The 26,391-nt window shown below is 69.9% G+C and overlaps 3 protein-coding genes across 5 annotated transcripts; 2 read left to right on the top strand and 1 right to left on the bottom strand.

Annotated features, from left to right (window-relative positions):
- Positions 1 to 4: 4 nt before the first annotated feature.
- On the bottom strand, positions 5 to 4,632 carry IDH3G (isocitrate dehydrogenase (NAD(+)) 3 non-catalytic subunit gamma). The gene is made up of 12 exons (XM_074571425.1): positions 4,090 to 4,632; positions 3,358 to 3,399; positions 2,548 to 2,645; positions 2,349 to 2,461; positions 2,192 to 2,252; positions 1,804 to 1,936; positions 1,325 to 1,458; positions 1,126 to 1,228; positions 883 to 1,029; positions 551 to 645; positions 279 to 339; positions 5 to 176 (listed from the first exon to the last, which is right to left on the bottom strand). The coding sequence occupies exons 1-12, from the start codon at positions 4,150 to 4,152 to the stop codon at positions 96 to 98; spliced, it is 1,131 nt and encodes a 376-aa protein (XP_074427526.1). The 5' UTR covers positions 4,153 to 4,632; the 3' UTR covers positions 5 to 95.
- Positions 4,633 to 4,757: 125 nt separating this feature from the next.
- On the top strand, positions 4,758 to 7,525 carry SSR4 (signal sequence receptor subunit 4). Its single transcript, XM_074571434.1, has 6 exons — positions 4,758 to 4,917; positions 5,887 to 6,005; positions 6,112 to 6,186; positions 6,297 to 6,386; positions 6,470 to 6,535; positions 7,020 to 7,525. The coding sequence occupies exons 1-6, from the start codon at positions 4,863 to 4,865 to the stop codon at positions 7,122 to 7,124; spliced, it is 510 nt and encodes a 169-aa protein (XP_074427535.1). The 5' UTR covers positions 4,758 to 4,862; the 3' UTR covers positions 7,125 to 7,525.
- Positions 7,526 to 7,990: 465 nt separating this feature from the next.
- On the top strand, positions 7,991 to 25,400 carry L1CAM (L1 cell adhesion molecule). 3 transcript variants are annotated; one of them, XM_074571417.1, is made up of 28 exons: positions 7,991 to 8,231; positions 10,767 to 10,873; positions 11,164 to 11,178; positions 11,539 to 11,644; positions 11,729 to 11,916; positions 12,472 to 12,594; positions 12,764 to 12,934; positions 13,513 to 13,624; positions 13,770 to 13,954; positions 14,858 to 14,989; positions 15,558 to 15,701; positions 16,549 to 16,660; positions 16,755 to 16,921; positions 17,564 to 17,723; positions 17,802 to 17,926; positions 18,227 to 18,328; positions 18,647 to 18,844; positions 19,224 to 19,294; positions 19,962 to 20,187; positions 20,654 to 20,772; positions 20,893 to 21,118; positions 21,605 to 21,727; positions 22,299 to 22,472; positions 22,877 to 22,999; positions 23,574 to 23,738; positions 24,402 to 24,533; positions 24,908 to 25,022; positions 25,347 to 25,377. In XM_074571417.1, the coding sequence occupies exons 1-28, from the start codon at positions 8,182 to 8,184 to the stop codon at positions 25,360 to 25,362; spliced, it is 3,687 nt and encodes a 1,228-aa protein (XP_074427518.1). In that variant the 5' UTR covers positions 7,991 to 8,181; the 3' UTR covers positions 25,363 to 25,377. The 3 variants fall into 3 exon arrangements, with proteins under 3 accessions (XP_074427518.1, XP_074427519.1, XP_074427520.1); XM_074571419.1 differs by having other exon boundaries at positions 7,992 to 8,231; positions 24,950 to 25,022; positions 25,347 to 25,400; XM_074571418.1 differs by lacking the exon at positions 11,164 to 11,178.
- Positions 25,401 to 26,391: the final 991 nt, after the last annotated feature.

Genomic DNA, 26,391 nt, shown 5'->3' with positions numbered 1-26,391 from the left:
GGAAGCGGGGTCTTTGCGGGGGGTTTATTGGGGTTGGGGGGTCGGTGGGGGTGTCCGTCCCCTCCCCAGCCGGGGTCCCCCCGCGTCCGGGGGTTTTAGGAGCGGGGGAGGTGCGAGATGATGCTCTGGACGGCGCCCGAGGTCGTGCCTTGTCCCCCGATGTCGGGGGTGTGTGTCTGGGGGCGGAGCCGGCAGGTGGGTGGGGCTTGTCCTGGCCCCGCCCCCTGGGTGGGGCCTCAGCATCTTTAAAAAGGGCGGGGTAGTGGGGCAGGACTTACCCGGGGATCGTCCAATGAGGCGAGGACGGCCTGGCGGATGGTGGAGGCGTAGCTGTGCAGCCTGGGGGAGGGGCCAGTGGGGGCCACGCCCACTTCAGCGAGCCACGCCCTGGGGGGGGCATGACCTCCCCCCCCCTTGAAACCACCCCAGCTGCGAGGCCCCACCCCCTACCTCTGGCCCTCCAATGGGGACTTTCCCTTCAGGGGAAGCCCCACCCCTTGGTGGTGGCCCCGCCCCCCTTCCGTTGGCCACGCCCCCCGGCCCCACCCACCGGAGGTGGTCCAGCATCATGCAGGCGGCGAGCAGGGCGGCCGTGGGGTTGGCGATGTTGCGGTTGGCGATGCTCTTCCCCGTGTTACGCGTCGCCTGCCGGGGAGGGGGGAGCAGCGCGTCATTTTTGGGACCCCCACGTCCCTGGGGACCCCCCCCCCCCAGTCCCCAGGACCTCGTCTCCAGTCCTCCCAGCCCCTCCAGTACCCCCTGCTCCCCCCGTGTCAGGACCCTCGCAGCACCCAGACACCACCCCCCCCTCGGCAGCTCCAGGGGGACTGCAAGGGGGACCAGCCCCCCCCCCGCTTCCCCCCCGGCCCCCCCTAGACCCACGGTCTCAAAGACGGCGTAATCGTGGCCGTAGTTGGCGCCGGGGACAAGGCCGGGCCCCCCCACCAGCCCGGCGCAGACGTTGTTGACGATGTTGCCGTAGAGGTTGGGCATCACCATCACGTCGAACTGCTGCGGGCGCGACACCAGCTGGGGAGGGGGGAAGGTGTTACTGGTGCGACTGCGAAGGGGGGGGGGTGGGGGGAGTGGGGGCGTTGGCGAGGCTGGGGTCCGGGGGGGTCCCACCTGCATGGTGGTGTTGTCCACGATCATGCTGCGGAAGCTGATCTCGGGGTACTCGGCCGCCACCTCCTGGCAGCACTGCAGGAAGAGCCCGTCCCCCAGCTTCCTGCGGGGACGAGGTGGGGCGGGGGGGTCAGCGGGCCCCTGAGCCACCCCCCACTTCGAGCCCCCCGAGCCCCCCCCCCCGCCCCACCCCACGCACATGATGTTGGCCTTGTGGACGGCGGTGACGGAGCGGCGGGCGGCGGCGCGGGCCAGGCGGAAGGCGTAGTGGGCGATGCGGCGGGAGCGGCCGGCCGTGATGATCTTCAGGCTCTCCACCACCCCCGCCACGCTCTGGGGGAGGGGGGGGGGAAGAGAAGGAAGGGGGGGGTCAGGAGGCGGGGCCACGTGTGGGGCGGGGCCGGAGGGGGTAATTCTGTCCAGTGGGGGCGTGGCCATAGCTGAGGGGGCGTGGCCGAGACAGGATAGCCACGTAGGGGGCGTGGCCAAAGTCATTCATCTACATATTGGGTGTGGTCAAGGCAGGATGTTTGTGCGTGGGCGGGGCCATTACTCTGGGGGTGTGGCCAGGCCGCAGGGGGCGTGGCCAGGGCAGTGCATTAAGCAGCCGGGGAGGGGTGGGGTGGGGGTGGGCAATGGGCGTGGCCCCGTGGCCGTGGGCGTGGCCCCGTGGCCCACCTCGTGCTCCAGGCTGCTGTACTCGCCCTCGGTGTTCTCCCGCACGATGAGGATGTCGATGTCGCGGTGCCGCGTCTCCACCCCGGGCAGGCTCTGGCAGTGGATCACGTTGGCGTAAAGGTCCAGGCTGGTCCTGCCCCGCCCCGGCACCACAACGAGGTCAGGCTCCGCCCATCGGCCACGCCCCTCGGCCACACCCCACCAGCACCCAGTTCCTCCCTCCAGGGCGCCCCCCAGCGTCCCCCGATTCCCTCACCCCAATGGCTCTATAGCTCCCAGTTCCACCCCAGTGCTCCCAGTCTCCCTCCGGCGCTCCCAGTTCCCTCCCAGGTGACCCCCCGGCGCTCCCAGTCCCTCCCCAGCACCCCCAGTTCCCCCCAGCTTGCACCTGATGAGGTTGTTACGGGACTTGTGGCTGGGTGGGAGGTTGTGGTTGGTCTCGATGTTCCCTGGGGAGGGGACAGAGACAGGGGTCAGGGTGTCCCCAAGCTGCCGAGGGCGGGGGGGGGTGTGGGGGGTGTGTGTGTCCCCAGCCCCGCGCTCACCCTTGAGGGCGACGCCGTTGCGGCGGATGGCCATGATGGCGTTGTGCACGTCGTCCTCGGGCGCCTCGGCGCTGACACGAACCTCCTCGAAGTCCACGGGAACGCAGGCGTGCCTGGGGGAGGGGAACGGCCCGGACACCTGGCTCCAGGGACGGCTCCGGACGCCTGGGTCCTCGGGGGGGGGGAGGGGGGCACCCACCTGAAGACCTCCTTGACGTGCAGCATCAGTTCGGGGCCGATGCCGTCACCGGGGATCAGCGTCACGGTGTGGCGGCCCCCGTACTTGGCGGGGGGGGGCTGTGGGGGCGCAGAGGGGGAAGGCTGAGGACCCAGTGTCCGGCCCCCCCACCCCCGTCCTCCTTTTCCCCCTCCCGACCCCCCACCCCCCCCCTCCCCTGCCTGGGGAAACCAGGCGTCGAGACATGCGCCATGCAGACCCATGCGTGCCCCCCCACCATGCTTTCGGGGTCCGCCCCCCCCCCTCCTTCCCTGCGGGTTGCCCACCCCCCCCCCCCCAAGTCTGGCCGTACTCACGATGCTGGGCTGCTGCGGGGGCAGGCGGCCGCGGCGCGGGGGAGAAACGGGGGCAGTTAGTCGTGATGCCGGCAAACGGGGAGCGGGGGGAGAGGGAAAGCAGGCCCCCCCCCCCGCCACGAGCAGCGCCAGGGCAGCCTGGATTCCACACACCCCCCCCCAAATTCACACAGCAAGAACAGCACATGCTCCCCCTCCAGGCAGGCCCCCACTGGGAGCCCCCCAAGTAACCCCCCAACCCCAAAGCCGGGGGGCTCGCAGCCCCCACCATGCCCCAGCCTCAACAAAGAGGCCAAGGGGGGGCCCACCAAGCCTCTCCCCGCCCCCTGAGAGGGGACAGGGTGGGTCTGGGGGACCCCCACCCCGGCACAGGGGGCACCCTATAGTCCATGCCCTCCCCGCCCCCCCATCCCGAGTGTTAGAGGGCTCTGGGGGATTTGGGGGGGGGGGAGACCCCCCCAGACGGGGCACTCACGGGTGGGAGGTGGCGCCGCTCGGCATCATGGGAAATCCACGCCTATGTAGAGGGTGGGAGGGGGGAGAGATCACAGCCCTGGCCCTCGGTGTCCCCCCCCCCGCCCCAAGACTCCCCTCCAAGGGATGCAGCTCCCCCAAAGGGACCACCCCCCCCCTCCCCCCCCAACTCCCCAAAGGGACCCCCCAGGCAGCCCCGGCTGCCTCATTAACAGAGCTGCTGCTAATTAGGGGATGCCAGGGGCCACCCAGAGGGCAGTGACTGGCGGGGTGCCTGGGTCCGTCCCCCCCTCCCCCGGCTTCGGCCAACCGCGGAGGATTCTGGGATTGAGCAACAACCAACAGCCCCCCCCCATCTGTGGCCCCCCCCCCCGCGGCCAGTGGCTCAGCGACCCGGTCCAACCTCCCCTAGAAATATCAGCCAATCAGCGAGGAAGGAAACGCCCCGTCCCGCCCACTCGCTCAGCGCACAGCCAATCACCAACCGCGGTGCCGGGCGGCTCCACGGCCGAAGCCAACCGGAGCCTGAGCCACCAAAGGATTAGGCCCGCCCCGCCGCGCCATCCCCTCCAACCAGATCGCTGTAAATCCACCCGTGCACCGCCCCCCCCGACAGCTGGCCAATCAGAGCGCAGCGGCCCGCCGCCACGGCGGGGCCCGCCGCTCGGTTCCCGAAGGGCCCGGAGGGATGGGGAACCATCCCGCCGCCCCCCCCGGACGCCCCGGTACTCACCGGGCGTTGCCCCAGCACGGCCGGTACCCAGAGCCGCCTCGCCGCCGCCAGCGCCGCCGCCATGGCCGTTCTCTCCGCGAATGGCCGCCGTGCAGCTCTCGCGAGATCTCGGCGCTCCCCAAGGACGAGGCCGACGAGATCTCGCGAGATTTACGCCCCCGCCCCACGCTTTTCCTCACGCCGCCGGTGGCGCCACAGAAGTCGCGGCGGCCATTTTGTGCCGGGGGCGGGGGAAGGCGGCGCATGCGCAGGGGCGGACCTGCGCTCGTCCCTTTGGGAAGGCGGGGCCGCCCGCCATTTTGTCCCGGGCCGGCACCACCCGCCCTTTCCCAGAGCCGCGCTTTATCCCTGTTTTGTGACGAAAATTATATTCAAACCAGCAAGGTGGGGGCGGGCGGGGGAGAACCCGGCCCGCTGCACCGCAGCTGTTGCCATGGAAACGCGGAGGCCCGGCACCCTGCGCATGCGCCGGGGCGCGGCCGCGCTTTTCCCGGCGCCGCCTCCCCGCGCCACATAAGTCGCGGCCGCCATTTTGTCCGGGCGGCGGCGGCACCGCGCAGGCGCGGGGCTCGGCCCCGCCCACCCCCCCGCGGCGGCTCGGCCACGTCGCGCACGGGGCGGCCGCCCGCCAAGGGAGAAAAGCGCTTCTCATTGGCCGCCGGGCACGAGGCGGGCCCGCCCCTTGGGGCTGATTGGGCGCGCCCAGGCGGCGGGCGGCGCTGATTGGCTGGTTGGAGAGGGTCGGTGGCGGCAGGGCGGTGCGGCCGGCAGTCATGGCGGCGCTGGCGGTGCTGGCCGGGCTGCTGGCGCTGGCATTAGGCGCCGCAGGTAACGGGGTTGGGCCTGGTGGGTGCTGCGGGGCGGGCGCGGGGGTCTCGGGGCCGGAGGGGTGGGTGTCCTGGAACACCCGGGGCTGGGGGGCTCCGGGGGAGTGGGGGGTCCCGGGGTTTGTGAGGGGCCTGTGGGGGTGTCCCGGGGCCTGTCAGGTGCCGTAGGGGGCTCCCGGGGCCTGTGAGGGGCCGTGGGGGGGGGGGGCGTCCCAAGGTCTGTGAGGGGCTGTCGGAGGAGCCCTGGGGCCTGTGTGGGACCGTTAGGGGGGTCCTGAGGCCTTTTCAGGGGTCTTGGGGCCTGCGGGGTGCTGTGGAGGGGGGTCCTGGGGCCTGTGAGGGGCCTTAGGGGGGCGTCCCGGGGCCTGTCAGGTACTGGGAGGGCGATCCCGGGGCCTTTATCATAAGAACGGTAGAACGTGTTGGGTGGGAAGGGACCCTTAAAGGCCATCTAGTGCCACCCCCTGCAGCGAGCGGGGACATGTTCAGCCACATCAGGTTGCTCAGAGCCTCATCCAGCCCGGCCTTGGATGTCTCCAGGGATGGGGCCTCCACCCCCTCTCTGGGCAACTTGGGCCAGTGTCTCACCACCCTCGCTGTAAAGGACTTCATCCTAGTGTCGAATCTAAACCTGCCCTGCTCTAGTTTAAAACCGTTGCCTTTACGGGGCCTTAGGGGATCATGGGACCTTTGCGGGGGTCCTGGGGTCTGGGGGGGGCAGTGTGTGGGGGTCCTGGGGCCTGGGAGGGGCAGTGTGTGGGGGTCCTGGGGCCTGGGAGGGGGTCCCGAGGCCTGTCCAGGGCCAAAGGGGGCGGTCCCGGGGCTTGTGGTGGTATCCTGGGGCCTGTGGGGGGGTCCTGGCACCTCTGAGAGGCCCTGGGGGGGGGCGTCCCAGGGTTTTTGCAGGGGTCTCAGCACACCCCACTTCTCATGTCTGTGTCCCGTCCCCCCCCCCGCCCCCCCCCCGCAGGCGAGCCGTGCCCCGAGCCCACCATCGTGCCTTCCTACTACACCACCTCGGACGCCGTCATCTCCTCCGAGAGCGTCTTCGTGGTGGAGATCTCGCTGGCCTGCAAGAACGGTGCCCAGGTGAGTCCCCGCAAGGTTGGGGGGGGGGGGGGGGCGGGGGGGCACAGGGGTCGCTGACGTGGGCACACCCCCCCCTTCACGTCTCGCTGCCCCTCTTTCTCCCCAGAATGTGGCTCTCTACGCCGACGTCAATGGGAAGCAGTTCCCTGTCACCCGGGGGCAGGACGTGGGGCGCTACCAGGTGAGGCCGGGGGGGCTCGGGGGGGCAGTCTGGGGGCTCGGGGGGGCGGTCTGGGGGCTCGGGGGGGGTCTGGGGTCTCAGCGCTCTCCACCATTTCCACCCCCGCCCAGGTCTCCTGGAGCCTGGAGCACCGCAACGCCCAGTCGGGCACCTACGAGGTGAAATTCTTCGACGAGGAGTCCTACAGTGCCCTGCGCAAGGTGGGTCCCTCTGGGGGGGGCCCCCACCCGGTGTGCCCCCACCCTGGTTCTGAACCCCTTTTCTCTCCCCTCCCCCCCTTCAGGCTCAGCGCAATAACGAGGATGTCTCCCGCATCCGGCCCCTTTTCACCGTTAACGTGGACCATCGGGTGAGTCGGGGGGGGGGGGTTTGGGGGTCCCCGTGGGCCTGGGGGGGTCCTTGACACAGGTTCCTCGAGATACTGGGGGGGGGGGGTAGGCTGGGGATGCACAAGGGGGTTTGGGCAGAAATTGGGGCGATTTGGGGGCGTTGGAGAATCCTTGGATGACCTGGGGGTGGGGCTGGGGCAGGCGCTTGGGGTGCTTCTCCTCTCGGAGGGGGGGTTGGGGGTCCTGGGGGGGGGGGGGGGGTGTCCCAATGGTCTTTGGGGGGTGGGGGTTGGGCGTTTTGGGGTGTCCCCAGGTTTTTGGGGGGGTTGTTTTGGGGTGTCCCCGGGGTTTGGGGTGGCATCCCTGGGTTTTCGTGATGGATTTTGAGGATGGGTATGGAGCCCTGCGGGGTTGAGGTTTGCCCTGGGGGGAGAGGCGGGGGGGAAGGTTTTGGGGTGCGGGGGTCGGGGGGGGCAGCGCTGACCCCCCCAATTGTTTCGACAGGGCGCTTGGAACGGTCCCTGGGTGTCGACGGAGGTGGTGGCAGCCGCCATCGGCCTCGTCATCTATTACCTGGCCTTCAGCACCAAAAGCAGCATCCAGGCGTAGGGCCCCCCCCCCCAAAAAAATACCACACCCCCAAAAAAATACCACCCCCCCCAGAGGGTCCCCAGGTCCTGGTGGGGAGCAGGGCGCCCCTAAAATTACCCCTTTCCCCCCAGAATAAACATGTTTTGGGGTGCGCCTTAAAAGTGGGGGTGTCGGGGGGGGGGCTGAGGGACCCGTCCGTCCCTGTCCGTCCCCCCCCCCCCTCAAAATGGGAACGGTTGGTTGAGGCTGGGCCCCAAAAATGGGGGAGCCCCCGCCCCCCAGCCCTGAGTCAGGGGTGTTCTGGGCATGGGGGAGCCCCCAAAATGGAGGGTCTTGAGGGTCCACCCTGTGACTCCTGCCCGGGTGGGGGTGTCCCCTAATCCCCCCCCCCCCCCCAATAAAAGTCTCCCCCCCCCCCCCTCCATCTCCCTGTGTCTGTTTTGGGGGTGCCCCCCGCCCCCCCCCGAGGCGTCCGGGCTGCTGTCTGATGACATCACACCCAGCCCCAGACAGGGGTGATGTCATCAGTGACAAAGCGCGGTGACCTCACGGCGCGGGGGGGGGGGGAGGGAGCAGATTGGGTGTTTCCGAGTCTGTTTCGGGGGTGTGAGCCCCCCCCCCCCCCCCCCGCGCCACCCCCCCACCCCCCGATGCCCGAGTCCTCCCGGGGGGGCGGGTGTGTGTGTGTTTCCCATCAGCCCCTGGGCGGCTGCCAGGGTCTGACTGCCGGGAAAGGGGTGTTATTACCCCCCCCCTCGTTACCCCCCCCCCGCTTTGGGAGGGGACCCAGGCGGTCGGGGGGGAGTGGGGGGGCTCCCTCCCCCCCCACAGGGGACCCAGGCGTCTGGGCGGGGGGGGGGGGGGGGGGGGGGATTCCCTCTCCCTTCACAGGGGACTCGGGCGTCCGGGGGGGCGTTTAACCCCCCCATTAGGGGTCCGGACACCCGCCCCCCCCCCCCCAACTCCCCGCCCCGGTGGGGGGGACCCGGGCGCCCCCTCCCCCCCGCGGCGCTGGCTCAGGGTGTGGCCGAGGGGGCGTGGCCTCGCGGCGGTGGGCGGGGCCCGCGCGCGGATTATGTCAGCCCCGCGGCAGCCGCAGCCCCGAGCTGGGAGCGGCGCGAGCAGGTAGGGCCGGGGATGGAGGGGGGGGTCCCGCGGAGGCGGGAATCGGGGGATCCGGGGCTGTTTTGGGGCGGGGGGGGGGGGGGTTACCGGGAAGGTGGTGCTGAGGGGAAGGTGCGTCTGCGGGGGTCCCGCGGGGCTGGGCTGAGGGGAGCCGGGGCGGGGTGGTGGTGGGGGGGTGGGGGTCCTGGGCGAGGCGGGAAGCGCGGAGGGGCCGGGGCTGAGGTAAAAGTGGAGCTGTAGGGATGGCGTGAGGTAAAGGTGGGTCTGTAGGGTCTTTATGGGGATGGGATGAGGTAAAGGTGGATCTATAGGATGTCTTTAGGGCTGGGCTGAGGTAAAGGTGGCTCTGTAGGGTCTTTATGGGGCTGAGCTGAGGTAAAAGTGGATCTATAGGGTCTCTGTGGGGCTGGGCTGAGGTAAAGGTGGCTCTGTAGGGTCTTTATGGGGCTGAGCTGAGGTAAAAGTGGATCTATAGGGTCTCTGTGGGGCTGGGCTGAGGTAAAGGTGGCTCTGTAGGGTCTTTATGGGGCTGAGCTGAGGTAAAAGTGGATCTATAGGGTCTCTGTGGGGCTGGGCTGAGGTAAAGGTGGCTCTGTAGGGTCTTTATGGGGCTGAGCTGAGGTAAAAGTGGATCTATAGGGTCTCTGTGGGGCTGGGCTGAGGTAAAGCTGGTTCTGTAGTCTGTCTTTGGGGCTGGCCTGAAGTAAAAGTGGTTTTATACGCTCCTTATGGGTCCGGCACTGGGGTAAAGGTGGCTCTGTATGGTGTCTGTGGGGCTGGGCTGAGGTAAAGGTGGCTCTATAGGGTATGTATGGGGCTGGGCTGAGGTAAAAGTGGCCCTATAGGGTCTCTATAGAGCCGGGCTGAGGCGAAGGTGGTTCTATGGCGTATCTACACGGGGCTGGGGCTCTGCGGGGAGGGGGCTCTGGGGTCCTCCCCAGGGCGGGAAGTGTGGAGGGGCCAGGGCTGAGGTAAAGGTGGCTCTATAGGGTCTCCGTGGGGCTGGGTTGAGGCAAAGGTGGCTCTATAGGGTCTCTGTGGGGCTGGGCTGAGGCAGTGGGGTGTCTGTGGGGCTCTGCTGTGGGCTCTATAGGGTCTCTGTAGGGCCAGGGAGCTCTGCTGGGGGCTCTATAGGGTCCCCATGCCGTCTTTATGGGGCTGAGGGGATCTGTAGGGTCTCTAAGGGGGGTCCCTATGTGGATAGGGGGCTCAGATGGGGGGCTCTATAGGGTCCTTAAGAGGCCAGGGAGATCTGTCGGGGGGCTCTATAGGTTCTCCGCGGGGTCTCTATGGGGACACGGAGCTCTGTTGGGGGCTCTATAGGGTTTCCGTGGGGTCTCTATGGGGCTGGGGGGCTCTATAGGATCTCCATGGGGTCTCTAAGAGGCCAGGGAGCTCTGGGGGGGCTCTATATGGTCTCCATATGGTCTCTGTGGGGCCAGGGAGCTCGCGGGGGGGAGGCTCTATAGGGTCTCCGTGGGGTCTCCATGGGGACAGGGAGCTCGGAGAGGGCTCCGTAGGGTCTCCATAGGGTCTCCATGGGATCTCTATGGGGACAGGGAGCTCGGGGGGGGGGCTCTACAGGGTCCCTATAGGATCCCGGCCCGCGTCCAACAGATGGGTGGGGCCGGCGGGGGGGGGGGACGACACACACGATGTAACTGGCCCCGACGGCTCCCCACGGCCTCGTCACCCCGCGGCCGCCCCCCGCCGCCGTGACGGCTCCGGTGGGGCGGGGGGGCCCGGACGCCCGGGTCCCTTGGAGGGAGGGGTCGCCGGACGCCTGGGTCCCTTAGGGGGGGTTGGGTGGCCCGGACGCCTGGGTCCCGTCTCGGGTAGAGGGGGGGTGGGGTGCCGGTCCCCGTCCCCCTCCCCGGTCATTTCCCTACAGGTGCCACGGGCCCGCCCCTCCCCCCACCTGCAGCACCCGGACGCCTGGGTCCATTTTGGGGGGGGGGGGGGCAGGGAGGGGCCCGGACGCCTGGGTCCCTTTCTGTGGGAGGTGGGGGGGGGTCATCGCCCGGTCCCTCCCAGCCCCACCCCCAGGAATGCGGGGTCAACAAGGGACCCTTGTCCCCGCCGGGGCCGCCCCCGTTTCCGCCCCGAGATGGTGGGGGGGGTAAGGGGGGGGGGGGGCGGGCTCGGGCGGCTGGGTCCCTCCTGCGGGGGGGGCGGGAGCTGTCCGGGACGGCTGGGTGCCCTGTCCAGGGTGCTGAAGGGGAGATGGGGGGGGCGGTTCTCTCGGACGGCTGGGTCCCCTGCGGGGCGGGGGGGAAGGGAGGGGATGGAGCGGGGCGGGGGGGGGGGGGGGGTCGCTCGGACGCCTGGGTCCCGAGCCAAGGTGACAGGTTCCCTCATTAGCCGTTGCCATGGTAACGGGAGCATCCGGGGGGGGGGCGGGGGGGAGGGGAGGCTGTGGCCGCCACACAATGGAGATGGAGGGGGGGGCTGTGGGGGGGTCCCGGGCACCTGGGTCCCCTCCGGGGGGGGGAAGCTGACACCCTACCTCTCCCCCCACCGTGTACCCCCCGCCAGGCCCCCGCTGCCGCCGGCCCCGGCCATGGCTCTGCCCCGGGGGCTCGGCCTCCTCCTGCTGCTGGCGCTGGGGGGGCCCGGCGCCGCCATCACCATCCCCCCGGAGTGTGAGTGGGGCGGGGGGGGGGGGTTCCTTGCACGGGACGGGGGGGGCTTGCACGCTGTACGAGGACCTTTTGCACGAGGGCTGCTTGCACAAGGGCCACTTGCACGAGGGCCGCTCGCCCCCCTGCACGAGGACCCCTCGCACGCTCGCCCCTGCCCTTGCACGAGGACCCCTTGCCCCCCCTTGCCTTGCACGGCTGCTCACGAGGGTCCTGTGACCCCCTGCGCCCGGGGGGAGCCCCCCACTCACTGCTGTATCTCTCCCCTCTCTGCTCCCCCCCGGACGGTGCAGATGGTCTGCACGAGCGTGAGTCTGGGGGGGTCCTGGGTGGTTCTGGGGAGGGGGGTCTTGGGAGGCTTCTGGGCAGTTCTGAGGACCCTGGGGGTCTCTGTGGGGCCTGGGGAGGGTCCCTGGGGTTTCCAGGGGGGTCCCTGAGGTGCCCAGGGTGGTGTCCAGTGTCCTGGAGAGGGTCCCCATGGAGTCTGTTTGGGGTCTGGGGTCCCCAAGTGTCCTTGGGGAGGCTCCTGGGGGCCCTGAGGGGGTTCCTGTGCATCTGGGGGGGGGGTGTCCTGGGGACCCTATGGGGTGCCTAGGGTGTTGCTGGGGGTGCTGGTGTGTCGCCAGGGCACCCCCTGCACTGACACCCCCACCCCCCGCCATCTGCAGTCCTGCAGCCCCCCGAGCTGGTGGAGCAGCCCCCGGAGCAGCTCGTTGTCTTCCCCAGCGATGACATCGTCCTCAAGTGCAACGCCACCGGCAACCCCCCCGTCCAGTGAGTGTTCCCCGTGTTCCCCCCAATTTGTCCCCCAACCCCCGCTGTGTCCCCCCCCGGTAACGGTGATGCCCCCACCTGCAGGTACCGCTGGATGCGAGAGGACCAGCCTTTCGTCCCTGAGGAGCACCCGGGGGTGACGGTGGCCCCGGGCCTGGGGACGCTGGTCATCAACGCCAGCCTGGCCGGCCGCCTGCAGGGCCGCTACCGCTGCTTGGCCACCAACGCCCTGGGCACCGCCTTGTCCCTCGAGGCCCGTGTCATCGCCGAGAGTGAGACGGGGACCCCGACACCCCCCCCAGGCACCCCAACACCCTCCACGTACCCGCACGCAGCCTCCGCCCCCTCCTGGGGCCCTCCAAATCCCCTTCCGGTGACCCAAAAGCTGCCCTGGGGTCCCCTAAATTCCCCCAAACCTGCCCTGGAGTACCCTAAATACTCCCTGAATCCCTCCAAACCTGCCCTGGGGCCCCTTAAATCCCCCCTGAATCCCCCCAAACCTGCCCTGGGTCCCCTAAATCCCCCCTGAATCGACCCAAACCCAACCTGGGGTCACCCAACACCCCAGGGTGTCCCAGAGCCCCCTGGGTGTCCCCTAAATCCCCCCAGAGCCCAGTGGGGGTCCCCTAAAATCCCCCTGGGAGCCCCCAGATCTCCCTACGTCCCCACACACCCCTATTTCCCTGCTACGACCCCTCACTCAGGGCCTGGACGCTGAGGTCCCTGGCTGGTTTGGAGGGGAACCCCCTGGATGTGGGGGGTCCCTGGCTGGTTTGGGGGGCCCCCCCGGATACCCGCGCCCCCCCAAACGCTGTTGTGGTCCCCAGACACGCCACAGTGGCCCAAGGAGAAGGTGATGCCGGTGGAGGTGGAGGAGGGGGACCCCGTGGTGCTGCCCTGTGACCCCCCCAAGAGCGCCGTGCCCCCCAAGATCTACTGGCTCAACAGCCGTGAGCAACCGGGGAGGGGCTGGGGGGGGGGAATGTGGCTGATCCTGCACCCCTTGTACGCGGTTCCCCCTGCACCCCCTTCTCCCCTCACACCTGGGGGGGGCTGGGGGTAGCGGGGACCCCCTGACACCCCACCCCGTGTGTGTGTTGTCCCCCCCACCCCCCCCAGGCATCGTGCACATCGCGCAGGACGCCCGAGTGAGCATGGGGCAGGACGGGTTCCTCTACTTCGCCAACGCGCTGGTGGGCGACAGCCACCCCGACTACATCTGCCACGCTCACTACCTGGGGCCCCGCACCATCATCCAGAAGGAGCCCCTCGACCTCCGCGTCGCCCCCAGTGCGTGGGGAGGGGGGGGGAACCGGGACCCCGAACTTCCCCCCTGAGACCCCCAGAGTTGCCCCCAGAACCCAGCTCCCCTCGGGACCCTCTAACCCCCCAGATTCACTTCTGTGGGAGCCCCCCAAATCACTTTTACTCTAGGGTAACCCCACCTTAAAATCCCCTCTAAAACCCTCCTACACCCCCCCAGCACCCATAAAACTGCCTCACACAGCTGAAGCCCCCCCCCCCAAACCGTGGGGATACCCCAGATAGGACCCCACTCCCCCTCTCAAGCTGCCCTGCCCTGGGGTCCCCCCTCAAAAAGCCCCCTGGAGACCCCCACTCTGGTCTGGGGAGGGTGTCTCGGGGATCCTTTCGTGTATTAGGGGGTCCTTGGGAGTATGAGGGGGGCTATTGGGGGGTCCCTTGGTGAATGGGGGGGGTCATTTGGGCTTGTGAGGGGGGCTGTTGGTGTATGGAGGATCCCTGAGGCTTGGGGGGCGGTGTCTCCTGGTGCATGGGGGGTGCGCAGGAGTATGGGGGGGGCTCTTGGGGTTGCCCCCCCGGCCCTGCTAACCCCTTTTACCCCCCAGGTAACTTGGTGCAGTCCCGCCGTCCCCGGCTGGTGGTACCCCGGGAGCCACAGCCCCCCCATGTCGCCCTGCGGGGGGGCACCCTGGTCCTCGAGTGCATTGCCGAGGGGCTGTGAGTCTGGGCTGGGGGGCGGGAGGTGGGGCTGGGGGTGTCAGGGAGCTCCTGGAGGGTCCCCAGGGTGCTGAGGGAGGGCTGAGGGGGGAAGCTGGGCTCGGGGAGGGTGTCCCGGCCCCCCTCCGGTGACATGGGCCCCCAGCCCCACGCCGACGGTGCGGTGGCAGCGGCTGAATGGGCCCCTGCCGCGGGGCCGGGCCTCGCTGGAGAACTTCAACAAGACGCTGCGGCTGCGGGCGGTGGAGGAGGCGGACGACGGCGAGTACGAGTGCGTGGCCGAGAACAGCCAGGGCCAGGCGCGGCACAGCCACCTCGTCACCGTCGAGGGTAGGGCGCGGGGGGCGCTGGGGGGTGCTGGGGACCCTAGGAGGCACTGGGGAGGGAGCTAAGGACACTGGGAGACGGTGGGGAGCACTGGGAGACACTGGGAGGCACTGGGGCGGGTGCTGAGGGCACTGGGAGACACCGGGACGCGCTGGGGTAGGTGCTGAGGGCGCTGGGGGGCACTAGGATCTGTTGGGGTGGCTACTGGGAATGCTGGGAGGTGCTGGGGGGCTGCTGGAGACACTGGGAGGCACTGGCGTGGGTGCTGGGGGCACTGGGGTGGGAGCTAGGGGCAACGGGAGGCACTGGGAGACTCTGGGATAGGAGCTGGGGGCACTGGGAGGCACTGGGATCCACCGGGGTGGGCACTGGGAGACGCTGGGGGTTGCTGGGGGCACTGGGAGGCACTGGGATCCACCGGGGTGGGCACTGGGAGACGCTGGGGGTTGCTGGGGGCACTGGGAGGCACTGGGATCCACCGGGGTGGGCACTGGGAGACGCTGGGGGTTGCTGGGGGCACTGGGAGGCACTGGGATCCACCGGGGTGGGCACTGGGAGACGCTGGGGGTTGCTGGGGGCACTGGGAGGCACTGGGATCCACCGGGGTGGGCACTGGGAGACGCTGGGGGTTGCTGGGGGCACTGGGAGGCACTGGGATCCACCGGGGTGGGCACTGGGAGACGCTGGGGGTTGCTGGGGGCACTGGGAGGCACTGGGATCCGCCGGGGTGGGCACTGGGAGACGCTGGGGGCTGCTGGGGGCACTGGGAGGTGCCGGGATTGTGCCTGGGGGCACTGGGATCCGCTGGGGTGAGTGGTGGGAGACACTGGGAGGTGCCGGGGGTGGGGGGTGGGGGGCACGTGGGGGGGGGTCCCTGACACCCCCTTCCCCCCCTCCCCCCCCCAGCGGCCCCGTACTGGGTGCGCAGCCCCGAGAGCGGGGTGTTCGGCCCGGGGGAGACGGCGCGGCTGGACTGCAGCGTGGAGGGCAAGCCCCGGCCCCGCGTCACCTGGCGCCTCAATGGCGTCCCCATCGAGGGTAGGGGGGCCCCTGGGGGGGAAAAACAATCCCTGGGGCGGGGGTGGTTACTGGGGTCCCGGGGGGGGTTGTTGGGGTCCCTTGGGGGGCTTGCCAGGGCTGGGTAGTAGCCCTGGAGCTGGGGGTCAGGGTCCCTGGGGGGTTTTGGGGCCCCCAGGGCGGGTCCCCTGGGGGTCGTTAGGGGGCCCCTTGGGGTCTCTTGGGGTCCCCAGGACAGTCCAAAGAGGGTGGGGGGGAGAGGGGGGGCAAGTTGGGGTCCCTTGGGAATTATTGGGGTCCCTGGGAGGATTTTGGGTATCTCTGTAAAATATTGGGGTCCCTGAGGGGGGTGTAGGGGTCCCTGGGGAGGCTGTAGGGGTCTCTGGGGGGCGTGGGGGGGCGTGGGGGGTTCCATGGGGAGGCAGCAAGGTCCGGGGGGGGTGGTGGGGGTCCCTGGGGATGGATGGAGGTCCCCAGGGAGGCAGTGGGGGTCCCTGGGGGAGGGGGGTTGGGGTCCGTGGGGGGGTCTGGGGTTCCCCGGGGGGGCATGGCGGTCCCTGCGGGTGCCCTGACCCCCCCCCCGTTGCAGAGGTGCCGGGGGCCGGCCGGCGGGCGGTGCGGGAGGGGGCCCTGGTGCTGTCCCGCCTGGAGCCCAACGACACGCTGGTGGCCCAGTGTGAGGCCTACAACCGCCACGGGCGACTGCTGGCCAACGCCTTCGTCTACGTCGTGGGTGTGTGGGGGGCTGTGGGGACCCCCCCTTAGCCACCGGGACCCCCCCTTGGCCACCAGGAACTCCCCTTGGCCACCGGGACCCCCCTCCGGGCACCCAGATCCGCCCACAGCCCTCTTCTTGCCAAGGGCGTTCCCCCGGGGCAACCGCATCCCTACGGCAACAGGCTGTTCCTGGCAACCGTCCCCATGGCGATGGCATCCCCCGACTGTCCCCGCAGTGACAGTGTCGCCGTGGTGACGGCATCCCCGGTGTGGTGCTGGTGGTCCCCGGCCGCGGATGTGATCCCTGCCGTGACCACATCCCCCCCTTGGCAACCGCATCCCCCCCCTTGGCAACCGCATCCCCCTTAGGAACGACATCCCCCTTAGCAACCGCATCCCCCTTGGCAACCGGGTCTCCCCAGCACCTGCATCCCCCCTAGCAACCATCCCCGGGTGGTACCCCTCCCTGGCAACCCCTTAGCAACCAGCCCCATGGCAACGGTGTCCCCCATAGCAACCAGCCCCATGGCAACAGTGCCCCCCATAGCAACCCCCCTCCATTGCCACGGCAACTGGGCAACAGGCCCCCCCTCCCCTCGTCATCACCATGGCAACCGAGCCTGGAGACGGTTGCTATGGCAACCTGCCTTATCAATGGCGGCTCCCACAGCAACCCTGTTTGGGTAGCTGTTGCCACAGTGACAGCCACCTCTATGGCAACCGGGGGGTACCTGTTGCCATGGCAATGACAACCCGAGCTGCCTCAATGTCCTGGGAAGGGGGTGGGGGAGGTTTGGCGGGGGGTTTGGGGGGCTCGGGGCGGGGGGGTCTGGACACCTCATTCACTGGCCCCCCATCCCCAGAGCTGCCGGTGAAGATCCTGACGCCGGACAAGACGCCGTACGCGGTGGTGGAGAACCGGACGGTCTTCCTGCACTGCCGGACCTTTGGGGCCCCCGCGCCCACCGTCGAGTGGTGAGACACCCCCCGCCCCCAGAGCCCCCACCCCCCTGGGACCCCCAGTGCTGCCCCCCCACCCCCAATGCTTCGTACCCTCCCCCTCGGCCAGGCTGACGCCGGAGCTGGAGCCGGCCCTGCAGGACGACCGGGCCTTCGTCTTCACCAACGGCACCCTGCGGCTGGGCCCGGTGGCGCGGGGGGACGGGGGGGTCTTCACCTGCCAGGCCCACAACCCCCACAGCAACGCCAGTGTCGCCGCCCACCTGGACGTCAAAGGTACCAGGACCCCCAGGGACCCCCCTCGGCGCCCCCAGGACTGCCCAGGTCACTTGGGACCCCCCCCCAGGATGCCCCTTATTGCCCTGGGGCACCTTTGGGACCCCGAATCCCCCTCAGAGCCCCTCGGGGACCCCCTAAATCCTTCCTGGGATCCCTCAGAACCCCACAGGGACTCCCAAAATCCTTCCCAGGAGCTCCCAGAGCTCTCCAGTCTCCTCCAGATCTTTCCCAGGACTCCCCAGAGCCTCCCAGGGACCCCTCAGTCCTTCCTGGGCTCCACCAGAGTCTTCTGGGGACGCCCCCCAACCTCTCCTGTGCCCCCCAAATCCTTCCTGAGGCACCTACATCCTTCCTGAGACCGGTCCAGAGACCCTCTGGGGCCCCCCCAGGTCTTTCCTGGGACCCCCAAGAGCCTCCAGGGCCCCCCAAATCCTTCCTAGGATCCTCCAGCCCCCCCCAAGTCTCTTCTGGGATCCCCTAGAGCCCTGTAGAACCCCCCAAATCCTTTCTGGGACCCCCCCCGTGCTCCCCCAATCCTTCCTGAGACTGCTATATGGATCTGGGACCCTCAGAGCTCCTTCAGGTTCCCCCCCTGCCCCGTGTGTGTGTGTCCCATTAACCCTGTGCCACCCCCGCCAGCGGCGACGCGCATCGAGGTGCCCCCCCAGAGCACGACGGCGAAGAAGGGGGAGACGGTGACCTTCCGCTGCGTGGCCGCCTTCGACCCCGGGCTGGCCCCCCGCGGCCTCGAGTGGCGCCGGGACGGGCAGCTGCTGCGCGAGACGGCCGATAGCGACAAGTGAGGGGGCTGGGGAGGGGTCAAGAGGGTCCCACGGACCCCCCGGGGGTGGCCAACAACCCCCCCACCTCCCCGCAGGTACTCGCTGAGCGGGGACACGCTGACGGTGGCTGGGGTGGACTACGGAGACCAGGGGACCTTCTCCTGCCGCGCCTGGACCCTCCTGGACGCCGTCGAGGCCGAGGCGCAGCTCCGCGTCGTGGGTGAGACCCCCCCCCACCGCCCTCACCAACACCCCTGGCGGAGGGGGGGCACGGGACGCTGCTGCGGGGTCTGCCCTGGTTCTGTCCCCGTTCCCCCAGTTCTGCCCCCGTTAGCCCCGGTTCTGCCCCAGCTCTGCCTCTGTGACCCCTGGTTCTGCCCCAGCTTTGCCCCTGTTACCCCAGTTCTGCCCCAGTTCTGCCCCCGTCACCCCAGTTCTCTCCCAGTTTCTCCTGGTTCTCCCCCAGTTCTGCCCCAGTTCCCCCAGTTCTGCCCCCCACTCACTGCCTTGCCCCCCCCAGGCCGGCCGGGCCCCGTGCGGGAGCTGCAGGTGCTGGAGGTGGGCGAGCGCCAGGTCCGGCTCTCCTGGACCCCGGGGGACGAGCACAACAGCCCCGTGGAGAGTAAGGGGGGGACTGGGGGGGGGTGTCTCCGGGGGGGAGATGAGGAGGGGGACCTGGGATGTCTGGGGGGGGGCGCTGTGGGAGGTGGGGAGGTACTGGAAGGGGTGGAGGGGGCTTTAGGGGGTCCTGGGGGGGATTTGGGGTGTCTGGGGGGATTCAGGGTGGTTTTGGGGGGGGTTAAGGTTGTTTTGGGGGGGCTCAGAGGGGTCTCCTTGTGTTCGGGGAGGGCTCTGGGTTGTCGGGGCTGGAGGAGGGCGGAGGTGATGGGGATTTGGGGGTGCTGGAGGGGTTTGAACCCCCCCCTCACCCCCCCCCCAGAGTTCGTGGTGGAGGAGGAGGAGGGTATCTTCACCCCCGGGCGCTTCGTGGAGCGGCTGACGGTGCCGGGGGGGCAGCCCTGGGCCCCCCTCACCCTCTCGCCCTACGGCCGATACCGGTTCCGGGTGCTGGCGGCCAACGCCTACGGCCGGGGGGAGCCCAGCGCCCCCAGCGCCCCCATCTCCACCCCCCCCGCGGGTGAGTGACCCCCCCCCGGCACCCCAAAACCCCCCTCTCCACCCCCCCCCCCCGTGTAAGTGCCCCCATATTCTGACCGGGAACCCAGCAACACCACCCCCCCAGTGCCCCATGGCCACCCCCCGGCAGGTAAGTGCCTCCCAGGCGCCCTGGGCACCCCAAAACCCCTTCCCCCCCCCCCAAGCCACCCCCAAAATGCTCCTGTGTACCATGAACCCCCCCCAAAAGGACCCCAAGTGCCCCCACCCCCCCCCTATATCGCACATCCAACTGGTACTGACCACCCACGGGGGTTGGGGGGTGTCTCTGAGCCCCCCCCCCCCCAGAGGGTCTGTGGATATTTGGGGGGGTCTCTGAGCATCATTCCCCCCCCCACCAGCCCCCGAACGCAATCCTGGGGGGGTCAAGGGTGAAGGCAACGAGACCAACAACCTGGTCATCACCTGGCAGGTACCGGGGACCCAGGTGTCGGGGGGGGGGGCTTCTGGGGGGGGCGGGACTAGGGGGACCCCAGTGGGGGTCTGGGGGGATCGGGCCGGGGGGGGGGCTGGACCAGGTTGGGGAGGGGTGGGTTTGGGGGGGGGCTCCGGGGATCTCAGGGAAGACTTGGGGGGCTCTGGGGCGCATGGGGTGGGCTCAAGGTAGGTTTGGGGGGCTCGGGGCAGGTTTTTTGGGGGGGTCCCTTCAGTTTGGGGGGGGGTCAGAGGGCCCCAGAGTGGGTTGGGGGGGGGGGGGTTCCTCTGTCTCGGGGAAGGGCCAGGTTCTGGGGGACGTGGGGCAGGTTTGGGGGGGATTGGGGGGATTCCCTGTGGCTTGGGGTGGGTTTGGGGGGCTCGGGGAAGGCTTGGGGGGCTCTGGGGTGTGTGGGGTGGGCTTGGGGCAGATTTTGGGGGGGAGGGGGTGTCCCTTCAGTGTGGGGGGGTCAGAGTCAGAGCAGGTTGGGGGGGGTCTGTCTCAGGCCAGGTTCTGGGGGACGTGAGGCAGGTTTGGGGGGGGTCTCTCTATCCTGGGGGAGGTCTGGGGAGCTCGAGGGGGTCCCCCCCGTTTTGGGGGTGCCGTGGGGGTGGGTTTGGGGGTCCGGGGGGGGTGGGGGGTGTCGCTGAGGCCCTGCCTGCAGCCGCTGGCGCCGGGGGAGTGGAACGCGGCCGAGGTGCGGTACCGGGTGCAATGGCGGGGGCTGGAGCCGGCGCTGGGCCGGTGGCACGAGGAGACGGTGGGGGCCCCCCCCGTCGTGGTGGGGGGCACCCCCACTTTCAGCCCCTACGAGATCCGGGTGCAGGCGGTCAACAGCGCCGGGAAGGGGCCCGACCCCCCCGTCGTCATCGGCTACTCGGGAGAGGACCGTGAGTCGGGACCCCCCCCCCAGGCCCCGCTCTGTACCGGGTGGGGGGCAGAGAGACCCTCGGGGGGGGGCGGACACCCTCAGTCTGGGGGTGCTGGAGGCTCACAATAGAGGAGGACCCCAAATTTGGGGGTGCCAAGACCCCAAGGTGGGGGGTCCCCAATTCTGGGGGTGCTGGGAAACACCAAGGTGGGGACGCCCCAAATCTGGAGGGGGTGGGAGAGCCCAAGGTGGGGGGGGGGGGGCAAATTTGGGGGTGCTGGGAGACGCCAAGGTGGGGGTCCCCAATTCTGGGGGTGGAGAAACCCTGGGGAAGGGGGTGAGTCTCAGATCGGGGGGTGCCGAGAGACCCCGGGGGAAGGCGACCCCCTCCAAATCCAGGCCACGAAGAGTCGGGGGGGGGGGGTCAGATGTGGGGGGTGCATTTTGGGGGTTCACACTGCTGTCGTCCATCCCCCCCCCCCCAGTGCCGCTGGTGTACCCCGAAAACGTGGGGGTGGAGATCCTCAACAGCACCAGCGTGAGGGTGCGCTGGAGCCTGGGGGGGGCCCCCCAAGACCTGCGCGGGCACCTCCGTGGATTTCGGGTAAGGGGGGGCGGTGGGGGCTGTGGGGTTTGGGGGGCTGTGGAGTGTTGGGGGTACTGAGGCAGCTTGGGGGGGGTCCCCGCTGCCTGACGTACCCCCCCCCCCCCGCCCCCTTTGCAGGTGCTGTACTGGCGTGAGGGCTGGGTGGGGGAGCGGATGCGCCGGCAGGCCCCCCCCGGCCCCCCCGGGGGGCACCCCGGGGTGCTGACGGTGCCCGGGGAGGCCAGCGGGGTGCTGCTGGGGGGGCTGCGCCCCTGGAGCCGCTACCGCCTCCAGGTCGTCGTCTTCAACGGGCGGGGGGACGGCCCCCCCAGCGACGAGATCCGTTTCGACACCCCCGAGGGAGGTGAGGACCTCGCGGCGACGCCCCTCCCCCCCCCCCAGTCTTGTCCTAGGGACCCCCCCCGGCACCCCCAGCCCTCTGCGGGGGGCCCCTAAAATCCTCTGCCCCCCCCCAGCTGCTCCCGAGAGGCCCTAACTCCATCCCGGGGACCCCCAAAATACCCCTGGCGGCCTCCTGAATACTCCTGGGGGGGCCCCCACGTACTCCTTGGTACCCCTAAATACACCCGGAGCCTCCCCACATCCCCCTGGGGACCCCTAAATGCCCCTGGGGACCCCTAAATGCCCCTGGGGGACCCCTAAATACCCCTGGAGCCCCCCCCAGACACCCCCGGGGATCCCCCCCCCCCCCCAGCTCCCCTCTCTCCCCAGCGTGGTTGTCCCCTCTCCCCATTTCAGGGGTCCCTGGGGGGCTCCCCCCAATCCCCGGTGGAGGGGCCCCCCCACCTTGGCGGTTTGGGGGTCCCTGACGCTGGTGTCCCCCCCCCAGTGCCGGGCCCCCCCGAGGAGCTGCACGTGGAGCGCGTGAACGAGACCACCCTGGCCCTGGAGTGGAAGCGCCCGCGGCACCCCAACGGCATCCTGACCGGCTTCCTGCTCCAGTACCGCCTGGGTCCGCTACTGGGGGGCACTGGGAGGGACTGGGGGTCACTGGGGGTCCCCGGGAGGGACTGGGAAGGGGCTCTGGGGGCGCTTAAGGGAGCACCGGGAGCACAAGGTGGGCTCTCGGGGTGCTGGGAGGGGGGACTGGGAGCGCTGGGAGGGGGTACTGGCACTGCCAGGGGGTACTGGGAGCACTGGGGGGTGTTTGGGGAGAAGTTTTGGGGGGGGGGGGGGGTATGTGGGGGTCTGGGGGAGGCTGGGGGAGTGTGGTGGGGGGCACAGGGGAATGTGTGGGGTTTGGGGGGGGCTTTGGAAGGGAATTTGGGGGGGGGCGATGTGGGAGTTTGGGGGGTCTGGGAGGTGTTTGAGGGAGGTAGAGGGGTGGGGGGGGGTTGGGGGTGTCTGTGGGGGGGTGTTTTTGGGGGTGTTTGGGGCGCTGGGGGGGTGTCTGGGGGATTATCTGTGGGGCTGGGGGTGTTGTGGGGCTGGGGGGTGTCCGGGGGGGGGTGTCCGGGGGGTGTCCGGGGGGGGGGTGTCCGGGGGGTGTCCGGGGGGGTGTCCGTGCTGAGGCCGCCCCGCAGAGAGCGCTCCGGAGGGGGCGCTGCCGGACGAGATCTCCTTCCCCGCCGGGACCCGCAACGCCTCCCTGGGGCGGCTGCAGCCCCGCGCCCGCTACCGCCTGGCGCTGCGGGCGGTCACCGGCCCCGGCCCCGGCCCCGCGCTGCTGCGCCTCGGCAGCCTCCTGCCCGAGCCCGGTGGGTACCGGGGGGGGCGTCCCGGGGGCTGCGAGACCACCGGGGTAGCCCCGAAATAGCCTGGGGAGGGGGCGGGGGGGGCGGCATCAGACCCCCCAGGCGGGCCTTGTAGACACGCCCCTCCCCCGGGGGGCCCTGAAACACCCAGGGTAGCCCCGAAACTACCGGGGGGGGGACATGAGACCCCCCAGGTGGGCATTGCCCCCCCCCCGCCATGAGGGACCCTGAGGCACCCGCGGGGAGGGGGCCCAAAATGCCGATCCTGGGGATGCTCCCTTCTCGGGGGGGGGGGGGGGGGGCAACACCCTTCCCACCACTCTGGGGCGGGGGGGACACGACACATGGGGGTCTGGGGAAGGTGGAGGGCCCTCCCCATTTTTGCTGACCCCCCCCCCCCCCCGCAGTGCTGCCGGTGCTGGGGAGCGTGGAGGTGGGGGAGGTGGGGGAGGACTTCACCGTCCTGCACTGGACCCTCGCCCACCCCCAGGCCAACATCGAGTTCGAGGTCCAGTACATGAGCAAAACCAGTAAGGGGGGGACTGGGGGGGGTCGGGGGGGGGTCCCGGATGGGGTTTGGGGGCTCCTGGGAGGGGGGGGTGGGGGGGAAGGGTGTCCTGTGTGGGGCTTGGGGGGGGGTTGCCTGGGTAAAGGGGAGGTGGGTTTTGGGGGGCTCCTTGGGTGATGGGGGGGGGGGGTGGTGTGTTGGGGGGGGTCCGGGGGGGAGGTTGTGGGGTGGTGGTGGGGAATGGGGGGGTGAGGGGGGGGCTCCAGGGGAAGAATGTTGGGGGGGGGGGGTCTGGGTAAAGGGGAAGTGGGTTTTGGGGGGCTCCTTGGGTGATGGGGGGGGCGTGGGTGGGGAATGGGGGGTGAGGACGGGTTCCAGGGAGGGGGGGATTTGGGGGGGGTCCCGCAGGGGATTTGGGGGGGGGGGGTGTCCCACTGGAGACTTGGGGGAGCCTCTGGGTCCATTTTGGGGGGGAAACGGGGCTCAGGACGTCCCAGGAAAAGAGGGAGTGCGGGGTGTGGGGGCTGTGGGGTGGGGGGGCATGGGGGTCTCCCCGCTGTCTGTGACCCACCCCCCCGTCCTCCCCCCACCCCCAGCGGAGGAGTCCTGGCGCATGTCGGGCCGCGCCAACTCCTCGCTGGGGCTCTACCGCCTGGGGGACCTGCGCCCCGGCACCTCCTACCGCGTCCAGTTCGTGGGGCGCAACCACTCGGGGGACCCCGTGGCCTTCTGGGAGAGCGTGGTACAGACCAACGGCACCTGTGAGTCCCCCCCGGGACCCCCCCGCACCCCTTGGGAACCCCCCCCCGCCTGCTCGCAGGACCCTCAAACGTACTTTCCTCCCGTGGGCAGCCTCGAAACCGCCGCCGCTGCAGCGGGGACACACAAAACCGCTTTTTTCCACCCAAGAGGAGCCCTAAATCCCCTCTGCCTGTGTCACAGCCCCCCAAAACCTCCTTTTCCCCCTGGGGGGGACCCCTAAAACCCCTCTGGCTGTGTCAGAACCCCCCCGAACTCCCTTTTCCCCCTGGAACTCCCTTTTTCCCCTGGGGAGACCCCTAAAATCCCTCCATCCATATCAGACCCCCCCCAAAACCTTTTCTCCTCTGGGGGGTTGACCCCTAAAACCCCTCGGGCTGCATCAGAGCCCCCCGAACCCCCCTTTTCTCCCCTGGGGGGGCTCCTAAAACCCCTGGTTAGTGCCCCCTTTTCCCTTCCGGGGGGGGCCACCCCAAAACTTCTCCAGCTCCATCAGAGCCCCCTGACTCCCCCCGTTTTCCCCACGGGGACCCCTGAAGCCATGTTTTGTGCATGGGAATCCCCCCAAAACTGTTCTCTCGGCGGGGGGGGGGGGGGTGAGGGTGTGTCCCCAAAGTGACACCCCTCCCCCCATTTCGTGCCCCCTCCCCTCCCCCCAACCCAAGTTCTGCCGAGCCCCGCGGGCGGCTTCGCCACCGAGGGCTGGTTCATCGGCTTCGTCAGCGCCGTGGTGCTGCTGCTCCTCCTCCTCCTCATCCTCTGCTTCATCAAGCGCAGCAAGGGGGGCAAGTATTCGGGTGAGCCCCCCCCCCCCCCCTCCGGACCCCCCCCCACCACAAGCCCCCACCCCCTGGGGCCCTTGGGACCCCGCAGACTCCCCTGGGGCAACCTCTAGGGTTTCCTCGAGGGTTTTTTTGGGGGGGTCCCTAAGTTATTGGGGGGGGGGTGTGTGTCTCCAAGGCTTGGGGGGGGGGGTCCCTCTAATTTGTGGGAGGGGTCGGGGGGGGGGTCCCCAAGGCTGGGGGGGGTGGGCAGAATTTCTGGGAAGGGTCAGTGGGAGCTTGGGGGGGAGGGGGGGAACGGACGGACACACATGGGGAGGGCTTCGAGGTTTTGGGGGGGGGGATGCCCAAGGCTTGAGGGAGTCCGTGGGGGTCCCGGCCCCCCCCAGGCGGAGCCGTGCCCCCCCCCGAGCCGAGCCGTGCCCCCCCAGTGAAGGACAAGGAGGACACGCAGGTGGACTCGGAGGCCCGGCCCATGAAGGACGAGACCTTCGGGGAGTACAGGTGAGGGGCGGGGCCTCGTGGGGCGGGGCCGGGGGCGGGGCCTCGAAAGGGTGTGGCGTCGAGGGGCGGGGCCTGTGCGAAAGGGGCGGGGCTTGTCGCGGTGGGCGGGGCCAGAGCTGCTGGGGCACCCTCTGCTGCGCCTGGCCCCGCTGCCCCCTCCTCTGCCTAATTGCCCCCCCGGCTCCCTAATTACCCCCCCCACGAATTGCTCCCCACCCCCCCTTAATCGCTCTCCTCCTCGTTAATTGCCCCCCCGCCCCCCCCCCGCCCGCTTTTGCCCCCCCCCGACGCTCTGTCTCTCCCCGCTGCTGCCTTGGCTCACAGGTCCCTGGAGAGGTAAGGGGGGGGCCTGGGGGGCGGGGGCCGCTGGGGCCGTGGGGGGGTCACCATGCCCCTGGGGGGGGGTCACCACACCCCTGGGGGGGCTGCCGGATGCCTGGGTCCCTCAGTGGGGTGTGGGGGGGTGGGGGCTGTTGGACGGGGGGTAGTCCTCGTGCTGGGGGGGGTGTCCTTGTGCATGCGTGTCATTGTCATTGTCATCCCCCCCCCCCCCCCCCCCCCCCCCGGCAGCGGCCCCTCGCATGGCCTTGTGCTCCCCCCCCCCCGGCGCCCCCGCCCTGCGTCCCCCGGTGGGGGGGGTGGTGGCAATGGGGTGATGGTGACAGTGGCAATGGGGGGTGGTGGCCATGGGGTGGTTGGTGGTGACAGTGGCAATGGGGGGGGCGACACTGGTGGTGGCGGCAAGGGGGGGCCCATGGTGACAACCGGGGGGGGTGTGTGTGGGGTTGATAGTGGTGATGGTGGCACTGGGGTGACGATGGTGGCAATGGGGACGGTGGCGATGGGTAGTGGTGGGGATGGTGGTGGGGATGGGGTTGTTGGTGGCACTGGGGTGGGTGTTGGTGGCACTGGGGGTGTTGGTGTCACTGGGGGTGCTGATGGTGATGGGGTTGGTGTTGGTGGCACTGGGGGTGTTGGTGGCACTGGGGTTGGTGTTGGTGTCACTGGGGGTGTTGGTGGCACTGGGGTTGGTGTTGGTGGCACTGGGGGTGTTGGTGTCACTGGGGTTGGTGTTGGTGTCACTGGGGGTGTTGGTGGCACTGGGGTTGGTGTTGGTGGCGCCGGGGGTGTTGGTGTCACTGGGGTGGGTGTTGGTGTCACTGGGGTTGGTGTTGGTGGCACTGGGGTTGGTGTTGGTGGCACTGGGGGTGTTGGCGGTGATGGGGGTGTTGGTGTCACTGGGGTTGGTGTTGGTGTCACTGGGGTTGGTGTTGGTGGCACTGGGGGTGTTGGCGGTGATGGGGGTGTTGGTGTCACTGGGGTTGGTGTTGGTGGCACTGGGGGTGTTGGTGTCACTGGGGTGTTGGTG

The sequence above is a fragment of the Larus michahellis genome, unplaced genomic scaffold (assembly GCF_964199755.1).
Source record: "Larus michahellis unplaced genomic scaffold, bLarMic1.1 SCAFFOLD_54, whole genome shotgun sequence".
NCBI classification, from domain to species: domain Eukaryota; kingdom Metazoa; phylum Chordata; class Aves; order Charadriiformes; family Laridae; genus Larus; species Larus michahellis.
This window is presented reverse-complemented; position numbering and strand designations above follow the sequence as displayed.

Coding starts and splice junctions, on each gene's coding strand:
- L1CAM (XM_074571417.1), top strand. CDS start 8,182: ATGTCAGCCCCGCGGCAGCCGCAGCCCCGAGCTGGGAGCGGCGCGAGC. Junction 11,645..11,728: donor ACCGGCAACCCCCCCGTCCA/GTGAGTGTTCCC, acceptor CCCCACCTGCAG/GTACCGCTGGATGCGAGAGG. Junction 16,661..16,754: donor CCCGCGCCCACCGTCGAGTG/GTGAGACACCCC, acceptor CCCCTCGGCCAG/GCTGACGCCGGAGCTGGAGC.
- SSR4 (XM_074571434.1), top strand. CDS start 4,863: ATGGCGGCGCTGGCGGTGCTGGCCGGGCTGCTGGCGCTGGCATTAGGC. Junction 4,918..5,886: donor GCTGGCATTAGGCGCCGCAG/GTAACGGGGTTG, acceptor CCCCCCCCGCAG/GCGAGCCGTGCCCCGAGCCC. Junction 6,536..7,019: donor CCGTTAACGTGGACCATCGG/GTGAGTCGGGGG, acceptor TTGTTTCGACAG/GGCGCTTGGAACGGTCCCTG.
- IDH3G (XM_074571425.1), bottom strand. CDS start 4,152: ATGGCGGCGGCGCTGGCGGCGGCGAGGCGGCTCTGGGTACCGGCCGTG. Junction 1,229..1,324: donor GTCCACAAGGCCAACATCAT/GTGCGTGGGGTG, acceptor TCGTCCCCGCAG/GAAGCTGGGGGACGGGCTCT. Junction 1,030..1,125: donor TGGACAACACCACCATGCAG/GTGGGACCCCCC, acceptor CCCCCTCCCCAG/CTGGTGTCGCGCCCGCAGCA.